General features: G+C 46.9%; 1 protein-coding gene across 2 annotated transcripts in view; it reads left to right on the top strand.

The window, feature by feature from the left end:
• Positions 1-17,911, top strand: part of L1CAM (L1 cell adhesion molecule) — a 699,580-nt gene that overhangs the window by 678,189 nt on the left and 3,480 nt on the right. For both annotated transcript variants that reach the window (XM_078664585.1, XM_078664586.1), the window contains 4 exons: positions 3,926-4,045; positions 6,345-6,506; positions 9,357-9,488; positions 15,758-15,830. In XM_078664585.1, the coding sequence (XP_078520711.1) occupies positions 3,926-4,045; positions 6,345-6,506; positions 9,357-9,488; positions 15,758-15,830 (487 nt within the window). The remainder of the gene's footprint in view (positions 1-3,925; positions 4,046-6,344; positions 6,507-9,356; positions 9,489-15,757; positions 15,831-17,911) is intronic.

Genomic DNA, 17,911 nt, shown 5'->3' with positions numbered 1-17,911 from the left:
AATGATAATAAAACAATGTTATTATCATTTTATTTTTCATCACAGAGATGCGTCCTGGGGGCGGGCCATCCTGACGACAGCAGCAAGCACGGAGGAGGAGTGGTGGGCACTGCAAGTGCGCACGTTGCTTTGGTCGGTTGTCTTAGGAGGACCGAACCAACATGTGCATTGTGCACTTATATTTCTCCAACCTGAGCTGTGTTGCACAGCTGGGTGGAGGACAAGCCAGCACCAACCAATCCCAGAGCTTCTGTCATGCTGGGTAATAGTATTGCCAGCATTAGAGCAGCGTCTGGATTGGCGTAGGGCAGTGTGGGAGCCTCTCCACTAGCAGCAGAGCAGCAAAAGAGCACAGAGGAAGCAGGAGGCAGGTAAGTTATCCATTATTTTTTTTCATTGTTGTCTCTAGTGCTGCCCCACCACTTTTCACTGACAGCAGCCGCCACTGATGACAGGCAATTTGGTGACTTTTCGTACAGTGTATATTGGATGGGTAACTAACATATTCCTTCTGCAAGGACCAGGAAAAAGAGAAAGTTTAATGTAAACTGTCAATGTCCTACTTGATCAGTAAGTGTCACTGTGAGATCAATGCTTGTCCCTCCTTTCCCAGGGTGCACTTCAACGTATTAATATAGGAACAGCCCTTTACGACTGCAGTCAATGTGCAAGCAGTATATGAGGCCTACTCGCAAGGAAAATTTACATACGAGTTATTCTACACATGTAACTTTACTCCTACAATTTGTATTAAATGTTCTACTTTTGGCTAATCACCAGTTTGTGTCTAAATTTACTACAAGGTGTAGACGTACATGTCTCACCCGCCAAAATAGAAGGTGGAGGCTAATTTACGAGTCGAAAATTACTATAACCAAAATTAATCCAATGCAATAGTAGCTCAGGGCTGGAGTAAGTCCAGTACCACACACGACCGACAAATGGTGATGCAACACCCTTGCATAGAAAATAATGCAGGTCCGGACTTAAAATTGAACCCTAAAGAAAATAATGTCAAAATAGTTTAATTTATCTTGATGTTTTACAAACATATATACATGTAATTTACTGTTAAAAATATGTATACATAAAAATGATAAATATGTTAATCTTTTTCATTTAAAATAAGTCTAAATGTATTAAAAAAATAACATTAATTTACATGCATTATATACAAAATCTTTTCAATTTTTTGAGATAATAAATAAGTATAAACATTTTACGTTAGGTGGGATTTTCTAAACTAAATCTTTAAAAATTAATTTTAATGTATTATATATTTAAATCAATTAAATATTTCATACAAAATTAAGTTGTTTGTATAAAGCTACGGAGATCGCCTTATGGTTAGGTATAGAGAAAATTAGAAAAGTTTATTAAACTTTAAAAAAAACTAAAAATAATATTATGATAAATAATAATGTAAATTCGTTCTATATATTTATTTTAAATGTAGAGCAAAATTAAAATTGCTTCAGCACTATTAACTTAATTTTAAATTAAGTATTTAAATACTTTAAGTATATTGATTGAAACATATTTTTTACAGATTTATTAATAAACGAACCACCTAAAATTATTATGTATTAAACATTACAAAAAGGTATGCATATAAGTAGGTAAATTATTGTAGTTACTTAGAAAACCCAAATATATTTATTTATAAATTAAAAGGTAACTACAATATTTTATTATAAAATAATACTGTTGCATTTATAAATACATTAGTAACATGCAATTAAATGAATATATATTTTTAAGAAGTCGAAATGAATTTATTCATACAATATATCCTATGAGATTTTATTTAAAGTCACTTATCTCTGTTATTTTCCTTGGGCCCGATTCACAGAACTAACTTAAAACAAAATCCTAAAATTACTACTTTTGGTATTCACAGAAGTTAGAATTTTGTCTTAAGTTTGTCTTAAGACAGACTTAAGTTCGGATTTTGTCTTAAGTCTGTTTTAAGTCTGTCTTAAGTCTGTCTTAAGACAAACTTAAGACAAAATCCTAACTTCTGTGAATACCAAAAGTAGTAAGTTTAGGATTTTGTCTTAAAATAGTTCTGTGAATCGGCCCCTATGAGAGGATATTGCAGTACCAATGGTTGACCATGTCTGAGAGCTGGACTTACTCCAGATGTGAAAAGGAGTAGGTTTACTACTGTTTTGTGCCCTTTAGGCTCCAAAAACGTTAAAAGGGCAGTTTGAGAATAGCAGTGAGTTTACTTCTTTGTGGGGTGGTGTATGTGTCCCTAAATATCTCTCGAGCACACCCTTAACCTTTCCTTAAATCCCCCTAAACTTCTCCCATGTAGTAGTAGGCATTTTCCTTATTCCACCCACTCCCCCGTCCCTTTCATATTTACCACTAAATAGTAAATATACATATGTGAAGCTCATCCCACAGAAAAGATAGGAGAGGTGGTTCGGAGATTTACACTCGTTAAGTTTGTGACTTGAATTTTGTAGTAAGTCAGTAGTATTACTGCAGCACTTCTATACGTGCTACTCAATGCAGTTTGTGAAAGTGCCTCGAGATGCAACCGGTGTGTGCGCTCGCTTCCTGCATCCCTTGGTCACTTTGGTGTTATAGAACAGGCTGCAGACATTTGTACAGCCTCGTTTGTAAAACAGATTGCGCTGCTGCACATGTACCACCAATATAATGCTATCAGGGCGTTCCCTCATTCGCACATGAAAATGGCCCCGTTCTAATAAGGGAAAAATTTGCCTCTGCACCAGAGCCCTGTTATAGATAGAAATGCAAAGAAGCTGTCACGCTGCGCACAGCAAAGAGATGGTACAGTCAGTGCATGCACCCCACCCTAGGGTACCCCGGGAAGGGTGGATAGGTGTTATCATGGACTGTCCCAGACATCTCCCTGCAGGTGAATACCGTCACTCACGGCACCCGCCTGCAGTGGGAGCTCGGTCCCCTCTTGTAAAGTAGGCTGCTTGTACCCGGCACATTGAACGATGGACTGGATGCTTCAAACCTCTACTAATGCGATGTCACCATGGCGATTAGATCACAGCTGTGCCTGTCACACAGGTTTGCTATGGCAACGACCAAGGCAATGCTTCCTATATATGATACCGGCCCAGGTGTCTTATAGGATTAGTATTTGATTATCCATCTGTAGAAGATAACAAACATCAGCAAAGATCGCTGCAACCGAGGAGTATGACTTTCTCATCCCTCGGAGACTACTATTTCACTGTTTTACCACATATTATTTTATCAGCAATTATTACAAGCGTGTTTCCTGCACCCCCTTCCCTAGGCACCAGGTGTCGCTGTAGGAGCCGCGCATGGCTCTTCCCTTCCCAGACCCTCTCCTACATCAGCAGCATTCCCAACTCCAGCCAGCAGAGGGCACATTAAACCAACATTTGACTCATTGCAACACAGACTTCATCACTTCAGCTCCTGTCTTTCCCCATCCAGCAGGTGTCGCTGTAAGATCAATGATTGACAATCTTGTACTACTTCACTATCACACACCACACTGGCGGTAGCAGCGGTGCCACAGGGCCTACCTAGCAAGGGGATATTATCTCTAAAAGGGCATCATAGGGCTCGCCACTCTCTAGAAGCGATTTTCTCGGAATCGCTACCAGTCGCAGTCAGCTGAGGTCCTACCAAGCCCATCTTTTGCCACATAAGCTTTAACCACTTGGATGCTGAGCCCCTGGTACCACTTCAATGTAATTTCCATTGAAATCAATGGAAACTCCATGACGAGCTGAGCTCATCATGAGCGTCGAAGGGGTTAAAACTTCAGCATGGCCTGCATCTCCCTTCCGCAGCTGGCCAGCAGGTGTCGCTATAAGAGCAGATTTGTCCTTGCCTGCCTTGTATTTTCTTTCCTGCTTTCTTTCAGTGGTGCTCATGGTCTGCCTGTGTCCCTGTCTTTCAGAGTTTCCACCAATCACAAATATCACCTTCCGGACAGGTGATAACTACACCATGATCACCTGGATCCCGCGGGAGAACCAGCGCAACATGGAGTTCCAGGTCAAATACATGAACAAAGACAGTAAGAAAGAAGAACTCTCTGGTTTTCAGTTTACCCTTTTCACTCGTATTTGTGTATTCCACTTTCTCTCTCTAGCTCTTCATATAACCTCCTAGTCTGACTCTTACCTTGGAGGAACCTTTCATGTCCACCTGAACTTAGAGCCACCTCCAGCTTGCACCCTGACCTCACAATGGGGACCCTTGCCCCCTGAGACTGACCTTTGATGTCCCTTCCTCTCTCACTATTAATACAAGAGAACCATCCTCTCTCCCTCTGGCCTCAGAAACGCATCCCTTAAACTGGGACCACAGAGATCTCTCCCCTTTCCCTCTGACCTTAGATACACCTCGTCTCTAACTCTGAACATTCAGACACTTGCTCTTATGGCACCTCCCCTCTAACACTGAACATATAGACGCCTTCCCTCGCGCGTCATCTTTAGAGCCCTCCTTGCCCTGCTCTGACTTCAGAGTAAAATGGGAAGATAATTCAACAGTCAAGAAAAAGGAGAAATTTTTTTTTAAACTAGGGACAGGCGGTGAGCACAAATAGGTGGACCCTTCAAACTCTGTCTTCTGGAATATCTTCACTCTGACCTGACCTCCTCCCCTCTCTCTGGTATCAGAAATATCTCACTTGTCACTCTGACCTCCACCCCACTCTCTGACCTCAGACACATCTCACCTGTCACTCTGACCTCCACCCCACTCTCTGACCTGACCTCAGAAACATCTCACCTGTCACTCTGACCCTCACCCCACTCTCTGACCTCAGAATCATCTCACTTGTCACTCTGACCTCCACCCCACTTTATGACCCCAGACACATCTCACCTCTCACTCTGACCTCTGAAAGAGTTGCCCCTTCCACTATGACTTTGTAAATAGTTTCAATTCTTCTCTAGCCTCAGCAGTACCACCGCTTCTTGCACTGGCCTTGTAAGGACTTCCTGTTTTATTATCACCTAGAAAGACCCTACCCATTAACTCAGGCCTTAAAAGGATGTCTGCCCTGCTACAACTATTACAAGACTCTCCCAAGCACATGCCTGGACTCATCAGCACAAGAGCTTCCTTCTGACCTTGGACAGCTCTTAACCAAGGACTTCACTCCATTATTCTGTCCTCAAATGACTCATCTCACTGTAGACACCCTGGAACTCGTTCATGTTTAATTTATACCTTTAGTTTTTTGTAAGACTTTCCACCTCCTTTTCAAACCCCAGAAGGCCCCTTCCTCTTGCGCCCACCACACAACGACCTCCTCTCCTCACACTTAAGAAAGAACATTTTCCTCTTTATCAAACACAGAGGTCCCTTCCCTCTTGTTGACTTCAAAGGCCATGCCCCCATTGCTCTGTTTCTCTAGAACAAATGTCCCTCCCTGCTCAGAGCCTCAGAATCCCCTACACTTTCCTTGTGACCTCACATGGACGTGCACGCCCTTCTGAAGAGTCTTCTTCACCTGTTATGGCTCTGAATGACCTTTGTGTCTCCCTCTAACCTCATAATTTGCTTCGTCCACCCTGTGTTGCCTAAGATGGCCATGTCTCTCCCTCTGAGCTCAGAATGCTCATCCCTCACTTCTCTGGTCCCTTGGACAGCCTCCCACTCTGACTTCTAAGAACCCTCTCTTGTCATCCGGGTCCCAGAAGGATGTCTTATTTTTGCGCTGATTCCACCACCTTCACTTTTACTTTTCTCAAAAAGGACCATCCTCTTTCATTTTGACCTTTCGAGATGTTCCTCCAGTCTCCTCCAGCTTACGGTTCTGACTTTGTAAAATGTTTGATTTTGGTCTCTCCTGAGTGGGATCTTCCTCCCTCATGCTGATGCCTTGTCCTGATCCCTGACAAAGGCTCCCCTTTTGCTGTGACCTCTGAAAGTCTTTCCCTTTTGATTGTAATCACAAAGATCTTTTCCAATATTGGAGTTTGTTTCCAGGTTTATTTAAAAGCATTTTGGCGCTCAAGTGATTCCTTTCTCACCATAGAACAGGCATCTCTATTTGAAGCACCAAATGTCATCTGGGTCTAAAAACAGAGGAGGAGTTTTGTGTTCTGTGTAGGTGTGAAGTATAAAACACAGCACAGGCTGCACACACATGCCATTACATGTTTAGTGTACATTGATGAAGACATGATATCCGATCCATGTAAACTCTGAATATTGATGTTGCGTTGAGGCCCCACGCTTCCCTCCAGCACATAGGCGTATCTCTTAACAAGTCCTGTTACACTACATCTACTTGGCCGACTTCATCCTCTTTTCAAATCAGATATAACTCCAAAAATATCTGTTTTCCTTCCATTCTGCAGGTGAGGAAAAATGGCGATGGGCCGGCAACGTGAGCTCCACACAGTCGATTTACCACGTGGGGGGACTGCTTCCGGGAACCAGCTACAGAATTATTCTGGCAGCCTGGAACCAGACGCAGGAAGCGGTCATCTGGGATGCTGAGGTGCAGACCACTGGAATAGGTGAGTAGAGTACCAGTCTCAAGGTGAAGTACCTACGTCTACCAGACGGATAGCGGAGCCTTGGGTAGGGTGTGTTGTGGTTGGCCTTGTGCTCAATTAATTTTGCCTTCTAGGATTTGCGTAGTTTCTCATGGCTTGGGAAATACTGCCTGGTTTGAACTGGTTTCCACTGGATTGGCTTGGTCATTGAAAAGTAGGGAGCTGAGATTAGGTGGGCTTCAGGTTGTCGTCAAAAGTTGGGCTTGTGTTGAGTTGGTACAGGTTGGCTTGTTTTGGGTGACCCTGTTTGAGTTGACTGAGGCTGAGGAGTTAGGGCATGCTTAGGTTAGCTGGCTCCAAAAGTGCTGCTAGAGGTTAGGCTGGCTTGGGGTGGGTTTGTTTGATGTTGGGTTAGGTTGACCCACGGTAGCTGCCAGTCACATTAGCCCCTCTCCAGCACTGGGTGTCTTGCGTTGTCATCATAGGAACACTTCTTATCACTCACAAGTCCCACGGTGTCTTTATCTCACTGAATTAGCCCTCTCACCAATCAATCGCACACACACAGCAAAGGTAACATCCTGCAGATAGTGATGACATCACTTCCTACACTCCAATAACACCAGCTGCCCCCTGTGGAACGGTCAGTCCCCTGTCCACTTCACTTCCTGTCCAATATGGCGCATCCTCTTACCGCGGTCAGCATAACACCACCAAACAGGCGTCTCCCTCCCTCAGAACTTCCACCAATAATCAGTTAGCTGCGTCTTCAGCTACGCACCGCGAGGCCCCCCTACTATGTGCCTACATCTGCACCTTAATGCTCTACATTGATAATTCTGCACAACACAACTCTGTTACATAGATGGGATGGAGGCCAAAAGGCGATTCTGCTGCTATATCAAGCAAGCCTATGATATGCTATGATATAATATGATATATGATATGATATATGATATGATATGATCTAGATTTGTTTAGCGCTACACTTGCCTAACAGGCGTCAAGGCGCTTTTTGCCAAACCCTCAACATGGCCCGATGACGGGGTCAATCACAAACCTACTGATTAAATATAGTTTATTAAACTACAAGTGTCTAAAAGCTGCAAACCAATTGTTACAGATGAGCAACATTTTCCTTATTGGACAACACATCCCTGTAAACACAGCTCCATTGAGCATTCAGTTGCACTAAAGCACAAACACTCATTAAACACTAATCTTAGCAGCTTCACATACAAGGTTTCCACTGGCCCATACAACAAACAAATGAAATATTACGAGAGTGCGTGCATAAAAGATTCATGTACTGACTGAAAGCACTGGATGGTCACTGGGTGATCAGTTAAACACTGACTCTCCACACAGCTCTAACAACTAAGCGCCAATCACAGCAGCCTGAGCACTGCCACCTCTGCAGTGGCAGCAAAGTGGGGTACACGCTTCTAAGCTACGCGCCCAATAAGCCCCAGGTCCAGCAACACCGAATCCCATTGTAAATCCTCCTCTGCTAAAAAAAATAATCTTTATTCAGGAGCTCCACAAATTCGGCCAATCAGCTCCAGCCTGCACTGCACAGCCATTCCAACTGGTCCGTCACCCAATGAGCTCGCTTCAACGCTCTCACACGTGCAACCCTCACACTCCTCTTCAATGCTATGGCTGTCTCTTCCTCCAGTGACTACAGCCCCCCCCCTTCTGTCACAAACCCCCTCACAGGAGATTCACTCATCCACATCTCACGACTGCCAGCACCCCGGCACCACCAACACCAGTGCGGCGTGTGCGAGACCTTACCCCAGCTCTCAGCACCATCAACCACCAGGACCACAAGGATATGCCGCAGGAGACGGCAGAGCAGAGCCACACGAAGGGGCAGATTCATCATTGTTTCACACGGCGCAGCGCAGCAAGCCACCTCACTGCGCTGCGCTGTGTGCAAGGGGAGGGGCAGGAATGTGCCGTATTTATCATCATACAACGCTTTCCTGTCCTTTTAGTGCGCAGGCGCACTTTGGGCTGTCTAGCGCCAACGCAGGCATCCTTGCTTCATGGTTCAAGGCATTGTAGGTAGGATTGTGTTGATGCAGGAAGGGGGACACACAAAAGCAATACTGAGAGGCGTTTTCCTCTTATGACGCTGCACTCGTAGAAAAAGGAAAAAACAAGGGGAAATAAAGATATTTCTCCTCGTTACACCTCACCTGAGGAGGCGTAGAGTTTTGACGCATTCCCAGGGCTACCACTAATGGTAATTATAAGAATGCGCCCAAATCCATGGGTGGACGCGTGGGAACACGCACTCTCCACCCATGGAACATCTCCCAACCACAGAATAACGCAAGGCAGCGATTCACGCTTGCGTTACTCTAGATTTAGCACGCCATGCACGGCCACGCAAGGGGGCCTTGAGTGGCCCGATAGATCTCACGTAGGTTTTGCTTCACCCTTGTCCCCCCTCACGTGGCACGTGGTTTCGGAGTCCGGAGTTCGTTCGGCTTTAAATGGGTTGGATTGCTTTGTTGTCTCAGTTGGCTCGCATTAGAGTCATTTCTTTGGTTTTACTTGGTTTGTGATGAGTTAGCATGGACATGAAGACACCTCTACATGGATTGGGTTTGCTTGTGTTGTGTTGGCTTGGGTTGGGCGGTGGAGTCCGGATGGGTTGTACTAGGTTTAACGTGTAAGAGATGGCTGGGAGCATCAGCACAGACGGAGCTGCGGTGCAGTAAGTTGGGAACTGTTGCTTCACTCCACCTTGGGTGGTCATGAGTTGTAATGGTCCTTACTGGGTCTCTGTGGTTTAGGATTGTTTGCGCCTTTACCAGTTTCACTCCCTAACATTGATTGTCTCCATCCTTCTCCCCTCAGCCTCTGTGAAGAAACATGGCGGCTTCGCCACCGAAGGTTGGTTCATCGGCCTCATAAGCGCCATCGTTCTGGTCATCCTGATTCTGCTCATCCTCTGCTTCATCAAACGCAGCAAGGGAGGGAAGTATTCGGGTGAGTACGAGACTTGTGAATACTCTAGTGACACTGGTAAGGGCTGAAGACGGTCCTCGTACAGTGGGACGTAACTGTTAACAAGAGTTGTAGATGCTTCTGACAAGGTGGGAGTAGCAGGAGGACCTCTGTGGTCCCCTGAACCTGTCTGTCCAGCAGAACCACATAGAGAGAAGCGTTGGAACATGGCTGGGAAAGATGTGCCTGTTTGACTTTTTCTGTCCTGCCCCTTTTTCCCCTGAGTGTTTTCGACAGTCTCTAAGGCCACTGAGAGCGCACCGTGATTTTTGACCGTCCGCTAGCCAGGCTCAATGTTTTGCTGGCCCGAAGAGGCACCCAAAGCGCACACCCACCCATGTTAGATGGGGGCTTATGCACCCTCACCGTGCACCAGAGCGAGTGGCAGCAAGTGAGCCCTGAATCTGCAGTTCAAAGACACAGTATTTACACCCACACCCTCAGGATGGAGAAGGCCCACAAGCCCTCCATGAACAATGTGTACAGCCTCCTGTAATTGGGGCCCTTGACTCTCCCCTCCACGTGTGTTGTCTGTTGTCAGTATGTTTGCACAAGACCTGTGTGTCATGTGCTTGCAACAGCTTGTACTGTCTGAACGGTTTCAATGAATGTCTGAGAAATTGAGGCTCAGGGTCAAGTTGTCTTCTGCAGACATGACAGCCTTTATGCCACTGTTCTTGGGGGCCGCGTGATAGAGGCCACCCGGATGTTTGAATCGGTCAGAAGGCACCAGCATCCTGCCAGGTGCAATCATATGTCCAGCAGCATCACCTGAACCCCCCTGTGCTGAGCTGAGGGTTGTCTAGTAGCAGAGAGGCAGCTCCTAGGATTTCTGGTCACTCCATTGGGGAGAACGACCTTTACAACCCGTTTGTTACACCGTGATACCCTAACAACGCGGTCATTACAATGCAAGTCATTACAACGATTTACGCTGGATGGCGCTCTACACTAAGGAATCGTATGATTTACTATTCCAACACCTTCCCTACTGTTCCACACACTGGAGTTGGAATAGTAAATCATACTATTCCTAAGTCCAGTGCCTCTAGCGCAAGTCATTGTAATGACTTGCGTTGTAATGACTGTGTTGTTAGGGTATCGCGGTGTAACTACTGCGTTGTAACGTCATACATTCCTCTATTGGGAATCCATAAACCTGACCGCAGGTGTCTGCCCCTCCACTGTAGAGCCCTGGAAGACAGCCCACCCTCCCATGGACAACTGAAGGTTAATACATTTAAAAGCAATGTGGACTTTGGCTAGTCCTGGCTGCCTCTGCTTTCCTGGGAGAAAGAATGACCCCCTCATGATGATATGTTGTGTTGAGGTGGATATCTGAAGACGCCACACAGAAAGGCGCCTGACCTGGAGCAGCATTCTGGAAGCCTAAGAAGTCTTTCTGCTGTGCCCTGGAACACCTCTTTGGGCCCCAAGTGGACAATATGTTGGAAAAGAGAAAAATGGACACCAAGATTGTGAAATCCATTAGCACCTTTTGTAGGCAGCAACCCAGTGGCGGGGCTAAGTCCTCAAACCCCACCCCCGGCCGGGCACAAATCTACCACTGCCAACAGCAGACCTTTTGCGAGTCTGAGGCAGGCGGATGATACTCAGGGGGTGGTTACCGGGGTAACAATGGCAAGAGAAATGTTAGTGGTGGATCCAGCACAGGAGCTTCCGCTCCCAAGCACTGACTCACCCACCCCCCTCTGCCCCCTCCCCCATCACATGACACCTGTAGGACTTCCACCCTCTCTGGGAGAAAATCACAAGAGATGAGAGCATGCTTGAAGTCGTTCAGCAGGGCTACTGCTTAGAATTCTGCACCCCCATGCCCCCCACATATCACCATGCTGCCACACCATGAGTCAAGGCCACCACACTCTCCTTGAAGAAAAGGTTTAAGAACTTCTTCAAAAGGGCTCAATACAGCGTGTGCTCCCATTCCAAAGGGGCAAAGACATCACTCAGTGGAGTGCTTCACCCCAAAGAAGGACGACTCCCACTGGTACATCTTAGAGCTGAGGCCACTGAACTGGTCCATCCTGTCAGAGCACTTTCCGGTGACAACTTTGCAGAGCGTCAGCCGACCGCTCCGCCAAGGGGACTTCACGACAGCACAAGATCTAAAGGACACCTACTTCCTCACTCTATCCACCTAGTCCACATCCCGTACTTTCACCTCATGGCAAGTGGACAACATTAGAAACTCAAAGCTCCACCCGCTGGAGTCACGACAGCTCTGAGGGTCTTTACCAAATGCCCAACAGTGATGGCTGCTCATCTTTTAAGGGCAGCAGTCCTGTTTTCCTGTCCCTCAATGACTCACCGATCAAGCGCAGCAGCTGGAACCATGCCAAGCACACACTCAAACAGCCACAGTCCTGCTTCCCAGTCCAGGGTTCACCATAGAAGTCTCACCTCCAGTCCCAACTGGTCCAGCCTTGACTGGGTCAGTCTGAAGTGCTGTCACAAGTAAACCCTCTCCCAACCAGAAGGGTGAGGGCCTTTCAGCCGCTGCTGCCTCTTCTCTAGCCCACTCCTCTGTTACCCGTAAGAACTGTGATGAGGCTCCAGGGTATGATGATATCGGCATAGCTGGGGTGCTGCACGCAGATTACATGTGCACGCACTCCGACAGTGGCTTGCGAGGCAATGGTCGCAAATGGAGGTTCGCTAGAAAGATCTAGCGATGCTAAATAGCAGCACTCAGCCCTCTCTGCAAAGGTGGGACAGCAACAACGTGTTGCTTGTGAGGCCTCTTCTGGACCCTCTTCCCCAGGAGACCATCACCACTGTAGCATCGCGCTCTGGGTGCGGCGCACATCTTGCGACATGACTGTGCGGTACTTGGAACCCTCGCACTCATGGTCGATGCATCAACTACCTACAGCTGCTGGACACCTCCCTATGTCCCAACCCTCAAAGCCTTCGACAAACGTGTTCAGAGCAAAGTTGTCCTATAAAGCCAGACAACATGGTTGGCCAAGTTTTACATACAAAATTGAGGGGGGAGGTGGGGGGGAGGTGTTTACTCCACCCAGCGGTCTTTGTTACCACAGGTCATGTGGCACTGGCAAATCTGCAAGAACATTAGTCCTGTAGCAGGAAACCGACCAGTGGAGGACAGAAGTTTTGCAGACATAATAAGCAGGACTCATCAACAAGTACACGCGTAGGAACTCCTTCCGCATGTCCTAGACTGGTACTCCCAACTCTGGGCAGCCCCAGCTATCAGTGCTCTTCGCCACCCCAGGAAGCACAAAAAGCTTCAGCACCAGACACCAGTGCCCACAGTCCACGTGCAATGCACTGTGGGTGAACTGGTCAAGTATACTCGCTTACTTTTTTTCTCCTCTCCAACTGATCCCGTGCATGGGGAGGAAAGTGGGGCAGGTGTCCATTGCCAATATCCTGCTGGCGCAAATTTGGGGAAGACAGGCCTGGTACAGGATGCGCCTGGAGACATCCATCAGTCCTAAGTCACAAGAAGCTTTAATTCCATCTGGACCTTCTCATAACAACAAGGCCAAATCAGCAACCCAGATCCAGAGCAGCTCATCCTAGCAGTTTGACACCGGAGATTTTCACGTTTGGTTGAGTGACCCTCCCCGATGAGCCTCTGATGCTGTGCGAGACACGTAGGGACACTACATGCACATGTTGTGCAGCCAAGAGGAATATAAGTGTCCACTACTGCACATTGAAGCAACCAGCCCTCTTCTAAGTCAGGGTTCAGGAAATCACATGTTACTTTTTACACCTTTAGAAACACCGCTATACCTCTCCACCTCGCCACTGTTGCGGTCCGCATGCAGAAAGGGGAACACTCATTTCTTTTCAAGATTCCTATGGCTAAGGCACTCATGGAGGAAATCAAAAGAATAGTACCCCCAAGACCACTTTCAGCCCTATTGTGGAACCTTAATGTAGTTCTCACTAGTCTTATGGGTCTGCATTTGCACCCCTCTACTCTTGTAACCCTCATTTTCTTTCCTGGAAGGTGGCCTTTCTAGTAGCCACAACTTCGCTCAGCTGCATCAGTGAATTACAAGCACTAACACAAAGTTAATTCCTCCTGGACAGGTATGCTGTGTTAGTTCTAAGGGCTTCCCTGTCCTTGTGCACCTGAACAAAGGGTTCTAGGATGGCGAGTGCTTTTAATTCACTGGTGCGGCTGAGCGAGGTAATGGCTACTTGAAATGCCACCTTCCAGGAAAGAAACGGAAGGCTTCGTTTTCACATTAACCAGACTATTGAGCTTCCTGTATTCTTTCCACAAGTTGATTTGGTAGCAAAAAGCTCTTGCACACTCTTTACGTGATGCAGACACTCATGTACCACATTGACAGGATTAATTCCTTCTGAAAAACTAAACAGCTCTTTCCAGCCTTTGCGAAACTCCACAAAGGCCACCCCATTTCCAAGGCAGGCGTTGCAAGGTGGCTTGTCAAATGTATCTAAACCTGCGACACCAAAGCTGAACATGTATTCACTGTTCTCCCAGGAGACACTCTACCTCAAGAAGGGAGCAACCACGGCTTTCCTAAGTAACATTCCGTTAGGAGACATCTGCAAGGCAGCTACCTTGTCAACACCACACACCTTTACAAAGCATTACTATGTGGATATCTAGCCCGTCAACAGGCTACGGCTGGTCAGACCGTGTTAAGAACATTACTCCAAACATCTGTGTCACCTGTGTGCTACCAACACTTGGGAGGAAACAAGCTTTACACGTGCTTCTACAGCCACACATGCCGCGAACAGAAGAATTGATCCCATAACAATCTGTGTGTAGTGCTGTAGATTCACATGTGCCCACCGGCCTCCCCGGAAGCTGGCAATGATATCATACACTCTTTACTTCTTTAACAACTTAAAGTGATACACATCACTTCTCTCACCCGCAGAGCGGAAAACAATTTTGGGTGGAGTTGATACCAATGTGCATTGTGGCTCATGAGAGAAGTTGCTGCTCATCCTGTAGCTCAAAAGTTTTTTAAAGGTAAACAAGTTGTAATGTCTGTGCCCAAAACTAGATGGCAGGAGAATGCAGAGCACGTGACTCTAACGCACTACACGCTACGAACAGATGCTTATAGGATAAGAACCAATATCCATTCACATCATGGGGGTGGAAGAGCCTCCCATCCTCCCACAGGGACGGGGAGGGCTTGGATCTTAGGCAGAAGATGCCAGGACATCAGTCATCAAAGCTCTGGATGATAACTTCGTGAGAGTTGGTGGCCTCTGACACCGATGTAAGACTTCCTGGCCTCTGACACAGGTGTGAGATTAGGGGGTCTCTGATGCCAGTGTGAGACTCCCTGGCCTGTGACAATCTGACAAAAAGCTTTGGGAGGGGATTAAGCCCCCTGGTCCTTCTGGGTGGGACAGATCCTGCCTCTCAGGCATCTCACTGTGACATGATTAAGGCTGGGCGGATAACTCCGCTCCGCCACCGAAGTTTACGGAGTTTTAAAACTCAGCACTTCGTTTGGAGTGCGAAGTTTTCCAAAACTCCGCAATCGCAGCGGAGCAGCTCCTGCGGCTGTGGCCCCACTCACCTTCTGCTGCTCGGCTGCTTCGTTTCAATTGATTAACAGTAAGAACTGCAGTGCGCAGTGCGCATGGCGTATTGCGTTAAGGCATGCCTGACCCCAGGGTCGAAAGGCTTCCAAAGCCAGGGAGCAATCAGCCCCCGCTAAAGCCCTGGTCCCCACGAGAGGCTATTAATTAATTGAACGGGAGCAGCTGCTGGCGAGTGCAGCCACAGGCAGCAGGAGCAGGCAGGACACCGATGTGGGAGTGGAGGAGAAGTTAAGTCTCCCGGCCAGCAGGCCTTACTACGCGGGAGTGGAGGGGGTGGTTTAGTGGGAGGGGAAGCGGAGAGGGGTGGGTTTAGCAGGAGGGAGGAGGGCGTGTTTAGCAGGGGGAACAGGTGGGACAGGGGGGCAATGAGTGACTCCGCCAGCCACAGAACTCTGCGGAATTTCACAGAGTTTTCTAGTAACTCTGTGAAATTCTGTGGACTGCTACTACGCAAGCTCCGCCCAGGATTAGACAGGATGCGGGTGCAAAGCTGCCCTGCCATTGGTTGCTTGCAGATCAGCCTCCCTCACATGTTTGTCAGGGGCAGGCAGTGTAGGAGGGTAGTGGTGCCAACAGGCACTAGGTACCTCTTGCCCACGGATGTTGGCACTGACTCCTGTTCACCGTCTCTCTCTGTCTCCACATCCTCACAGTGAAGGACAAAGAAGACACCCAGGTGGACTCCGAGGCCCGACCCATGAAGGATGAAACCTTCGGAGAGTACAGGTAGGTGTGTGCCAGCCCCTGGTGGCACTGCTTGTGTTTGTGGCTGGACTTTTCTCTGCCTCATCTTATCCCAGGTGCCTAACCCTCCTTTTCATTGCTCTTCCTCATGCCTCAGATCCCTGGAAAGGTAAGTGTGGCCTCTCTCACGTTCTCTCTTTGTGGTGTGCACTCTGCAGTGTGTGTCTTCTGTTCATCACATTAGGCAGCCAGAGCTCTGCTGTGTGCTCTCCTCCCTTTGTGTCACCACCTCAGTGTCTGCCAGGTGTGATGCCAAAGGCCCCAGCGGGTGCACCCGGTCCTGCTCCCTGCCGGCACCACAATGCAGCCATGTTGGTTGGATTTGTTCCTTATTTATGTATTAAAATATTTAGCCACAATAACATTTTTTTTTTAAATGTTGTTGAAAAGCTCTGTAGCAGAACAAAGCACGGTGAGCAGGCGGCTGGGGCGACAAACACTGGATTCATATTCAGGAGTTACAATTATCAGCCATTTGTGACTGGTGCCACACTAGTCTGTAAAGCCCATGCATACATCACCAAACAAAGGCCCCAATTCACAAAGGTAAACTTACACTTTTGTGTATGTTTACTACTTTTTGGTATTCACAGAGGTAAACTTTGACCAAAATTGTAACTTTACTACTTTACAATATTCACAATAGTAAACTTAGACCAAAATTGTAACTTTACTACTTTACAATATTCACAATGGTAAACTTTGACCAAAATTTTAACTTTACTAGTAGTAACTTACCTTTGTGAACATCGAAAAGCAGTAAAGTTAAACTTTTGGCTTAAGTTTAACTTTGTGAATACCGAAATTAGTAAACAAAACAAAAGTGTAAGTTTACCTTTGTGAATGTGGCCCAAAGAGAGGAGCATTCTAGAATGCCTTCCTATAGGAGGAGAGGGCTGTCAGGCTCTGTTTTAAGCTCCTGCATTGAGAGCAGCCCTTGAGGGCTGGAGGAAGTCAGCCCCAGTGGAGGGATCCTTCTTGATAGAAAGAGCTAAGGTTGGATGTAGCCATGAGTTGAGTGAGGCCAGAGGATTCTGGCTGTCAGATTGTAGTAGGTGAGAAGTAGAGGTATAGAAGGGTAGGGTGTCAGAACGTTAGTCAGGAGCACGTCAGCACGGACACCAGTGTCAATGACGCGTAAGGTGCCCTGGCTTTTACCCAGGGCCTGCACGCCTGATGGTGCCTGTAATCTAAACACACATCTCATGGGCCAGGTTTACTTGGTAGAAGAGAACGGATTGGTGCTTTGCTCTGTAGAATGGAGTGGGTGGACATACATCATGTATGTTCAATGCTTGGTAGCAAACAAGAGAGGCAGTAATTAAACACCCCATGCAGCTAAAGAAGAACTTGTGAAACTGGGTCTGGAGGCAGGAAAATAGAACAAGACAGTTATTCCCCAACACATCACATGCAAGTCATCTGACACACTCAGTGCAGAATCAATTACATGTGTGACTTATGGCACAGTCAGTGCAGACCCTGACATACTGAAATATGTGGAAGAGTTAGTGCAGTCGGGTACATAATACACACATGTGTGAGATGTGACACAGTGCAGAGTCAGTTACATGTTAGACACTCGCCTAACACGTGACACATTGTAGAATCAGTTACATACTCAACGTATGACTGACAAGTTACACACTCAGCTCGGACTCAGTTACATGAGTGACTTATAATGCAGTTATTGGAGAGTCTGACATACTCAAACATGTTTAAGAGTAAGTGCAGTTGGTTACATAATAAACATGCGTGTGAGATGTGACACAGTGCAGAGTCAGTTACATGTTGGACACATGCCTAACATGTGATGCATTGTAGAGTCAGTTACATACTCAAGATAGGACTGGCATATGACACACTCAGCTCAGAGTCATTTACATGAGTGACTTATGACACAGTCAGTGCAGAGTCTGAAATACTAAAGCATGTGGAAAAGTTATTGCAGTCAGTTTACATAGTATACACATGCCTGAGACGTGACACAGTGCAGAGTCAGTTACATACTCAACATATGACTGACTTTCAGTTCGGAGTCAGTTACATGAGTCTTATGAGAC

Source organism: Lissotriton helveticus, chromosome 10 (genome assembly GCF_964261635.1).
Source record: "Lissotriton helveticus chromosome 10, aLisHel1.1, whole genome shotgun sequence".
Classification (NCBI taxonomy): domain Eukaryota; kingdom Metazoa; phylum Chordata; class Amphibia; order Caudata; family Salamandridae; genus Lissotriton; species Lissotriton helveticus.
The sequence above is the reverse complement of the archived record's forward strand: the minus strand, read 5'-3'. Positions and strand labels throughout refer to the sequence as shown.